At 60.9% G+C, this 2,833-nt stretch overlaps 1 protein-coding gene and 1 long non-coding RNA gene across 2 annotated transcripts in view; both read left to right on the top strand.

Moving 5' to 3' along the window:
- LOC115949233 overlaps window positions 1-334 on the top strand; it is a 5,048-nt gene extending 4,714 nt beyond the window's left edge. Inside the window, exons 4-5 of the mRNA XM_031065738.1 lie at window positions 47-161; window positions 255-334. Of these exons, the coding sequence (XP_030921598.1) occupies window positions 47-161; window positions 255-334 (195 nt within the window). The remainder of the gene's footprint in view (window positions 1-46; window positions 162-254) is intronic.
- Window positions 335-2,510: 2,176 nt separating this feature from the next.
- The window catches only part of LOC115949232, a 4,700-nt gene continuing 4,377 nt past the window's right edge, over window positions 2,511-2,833 (top strand). Inside the window, exon 1 of the long non-coding RNA XR_004082802.1 lies at window positions 2,511-2,713. This is a non-coding gene — a long non-coding RNA (uncharacterized LOC115949232). The remainder of the gene's footprint in view (window positions 2,714-2,833) is intronic.

Below are 2,833 nucleotides of genomic sequence, written 5' to 3'. Positions count from 1 at the left end.
TGAGCCGGCACAGGTGGCACCAGGTGACACGGCACAGGTGGCACAGGTGGCAGCAGGTGACACGGCACAGGTGGCACCAGGTGACACGGCACAGGTAGCACCAGGTGACACAGCACAGGTGGCGCAGGTGGCAGCAGGTGACACGGCACAGGTGGCAGCAGGTGAGGCTCTGTCACCCCCCAGGTGTCCTCAGAGGTCACCTGGCCTGGCAGGGACACCTGGGGACCCTGGGCCCTGCTCTGGAACCGGGGCAGCTGGGCCAGGGGATTACGGGATCATGGGACAGTGGGATATTGGGATAGTGGGATATCGGGATAACGGGATATCGGGATAACGGGATAGTGGAATAGTGGGATATCGGGATAGTGGGATATCGGGATAGTGGGATAACGGGATAATGCGATATCGGGATATCGGGATAACGGGATAGTGGGATATCGGGATAACGGGATAGTGGAATAGTGGATTAATGGGATTGGATCATGGGATATCGGTATGGGATCACGGGATAACGAGATGGGATCATGGGATAATGAGATGGGATAGTGGGATGATGGGATGGGATCATGGGATGATGGGATAACAGGATAATGGGATAATGGGATGGAAAAATGGGATAACGGGGTGGGGTGATGTGATATTGGGATAACAGAATAATGGGAAAATGGGATGGTGGGATAATGGGATGGGATGGGGTCAATGGGATTAATGAGTTGGGATCAATGAGATCAGATGGGGTGGGATCCATGGAATGGGATGGGATCCATGGGATGGGGTGGGATCCATGGGATGGGATGGAATGGGATCCATGGAATGGGATAGGATGGGATGGGGTGGGATCCACGGGATGGGATAGGATCCATGGAATGGGATGGGGTGGGATCCATGGGATGGGATGGGATGGGATGGGATCCATGGGATGGGATGGGATGGGATCCACGGGATGGGATAGGATGGGATGGGATCCATGGGATGGGATAATGGGATAATGGGATGGGATGGGATGGGATGGGATAATGGCATGGGATCCATGGGATGGCATGGAATCCACAGGATGGGATGGGATGGGATGGGATTCATGGGATCCATGGGATTCATGGGATGGGATAATGGGATCCATGGAATGGGATCCATGGGACGGGATGGGATCCATGGGACGGGATGGGATCCATGGGATGGGATCCGTGGGATGGGATAATGGGATCCATGGGATGGGATCCATGGGACAGGATGGGATCCATGTGATGGGATCCATGGGACGGGACGGTTCCATTCCTCCCGTGTGTCCCAGTGATGCCTCTGTCCCATTCTCCACCCCAGCCATGCAGGAGGTGCCGGGTCCTGCCACGCCCGCTCAGGTGGGTGCTGGGGCAGAGCGGGGAGGGTCCCTGGGATCCCTTGGGATCTGGGCATGGATCAGCATTCCCGGGAGCGGGGGAGGAGTGGGGAGGATCCCTGGGATCCCTTGGGATCTGGCCATGGATCAGCATTCCTGGGAGAGGGGAGGATCCCTGGGATCCCTTGGGATCTGGGCATGGATCAGCATTCCCGGGAGAGGGGAGGATCCCGGGGATCCCTTGGGATCTGGGCATGGATCAGCATTCCCGGGAGAGGGGAGGGTCCCTGGGATCCCTTGGATCTGGGCATGGATCAGCATTCCCGGGAGAGCAGAGCTGCCCCTCGCAGGCCTCTCCTGGAGCGTCCCCGTGTCCCCACAGGAGGATCTGCTGTGGGACCCTGCCCCATCCCGCCCGGAGCATCCCCGAGCTCTCCCGTCCTGGCTCTGCCCGGAGCGTCCCGCAGCTTTCCCGGCCCGGGGGCACCAGGAGCGTCCTGGAGCTCCATCCCAGCAGGGCCAGGTGGGTCCTGGAGCTCTCCCATCCCATTCCCACCAGGAGGATTTGGGATCTCTCCCATCCCAGCCCCACCAGGAGGATTTGGGATCTCTCCCATCCCAGCCCCACCAGGAGGATTTGGGATCTCTCCCATCCCAGCCCCACCAGGAGGATTTGGGATCTCTCCCATCCCAGCCCCACCAGGAGGATTTGGGATCTCTCCCATCCCAGCCCCACCAGGAGGATTTGGGATCTCTCCCATCCCAGCCCCACCAGGAGGATTTGGGATCTCTCCCATCCCAGCCCCACCAGGAGGATTTGGGATCTCTCCCATCCCAGCCCCACCAGGAGGATTTGGGATCTCTCCCATCCCAGCCCCACCAGGAGGATTTGGGATCTCTCCCATCCCAGCCCCACCAGGAGGATTTGGGATCTCTCCCATCCCAGCCCCACCAGGAGGATTTGGGATCTCTCCCATCCCAGCCCCACCAGGAGGATTTGGGATCTCTCCCATCCCAGCCCCACCAGGAGGATTTGGGATCTCTCCCATCCCAGCCCCACCAGGAGGATTTGGGATCTCTCCCATCCCAGCCCCACCAGGAGGATTTGGGATCTCTCCCATCCCAGCCCCACCAGGAGGATTTGGGATCTCTCCCATCCCAGCCCCACCAGGAGGATTTGGGATCTCTCCCATCCCAGCCCCACCAGGAGGATTTGGGATCTCTCCCATCCCATCCCACCAGGAGGATCTGGGATCTCTCCCGTCCCGGCCCCACCAGGATTCCCGAGCTCTCCAGTCCCACCTGTCCCAGGACCATCCCGGCTGTGGGGTCGCCCTGCAGACCCTCCAGGCCCGGCTGGAGGAGCTGGAGAACCAGGTGGGGCTGAGGGGCTCACCTGGGGGGTCACCTGGGGAACCGCAGGTGGCCGTGGGTGCCCCGCCCCGGGCGGCACCTGGAGCCCGTCGCGCTCCCGCCAGGTGCGGACGGAGCTGGGGC

This window comes from Geospiza fortis, unplaced genomic scaffold (genome assembly GCF_000277835.1).
Source record: "Geospiza fortis unplaced genomic scaffold, GeoFor_1.0 scaffold342, whole genome shotgun sequence".
NCBI lineage: Eukaryota > Metazoa > Chordata > Aves > Passeriformes > Thraupidae > Geospiza > Geospiza fortis.
Note: the sequence above shows the minus strand (reverse complement) of the source record. Positions and strands in the feature narration are given on the sequence as shown.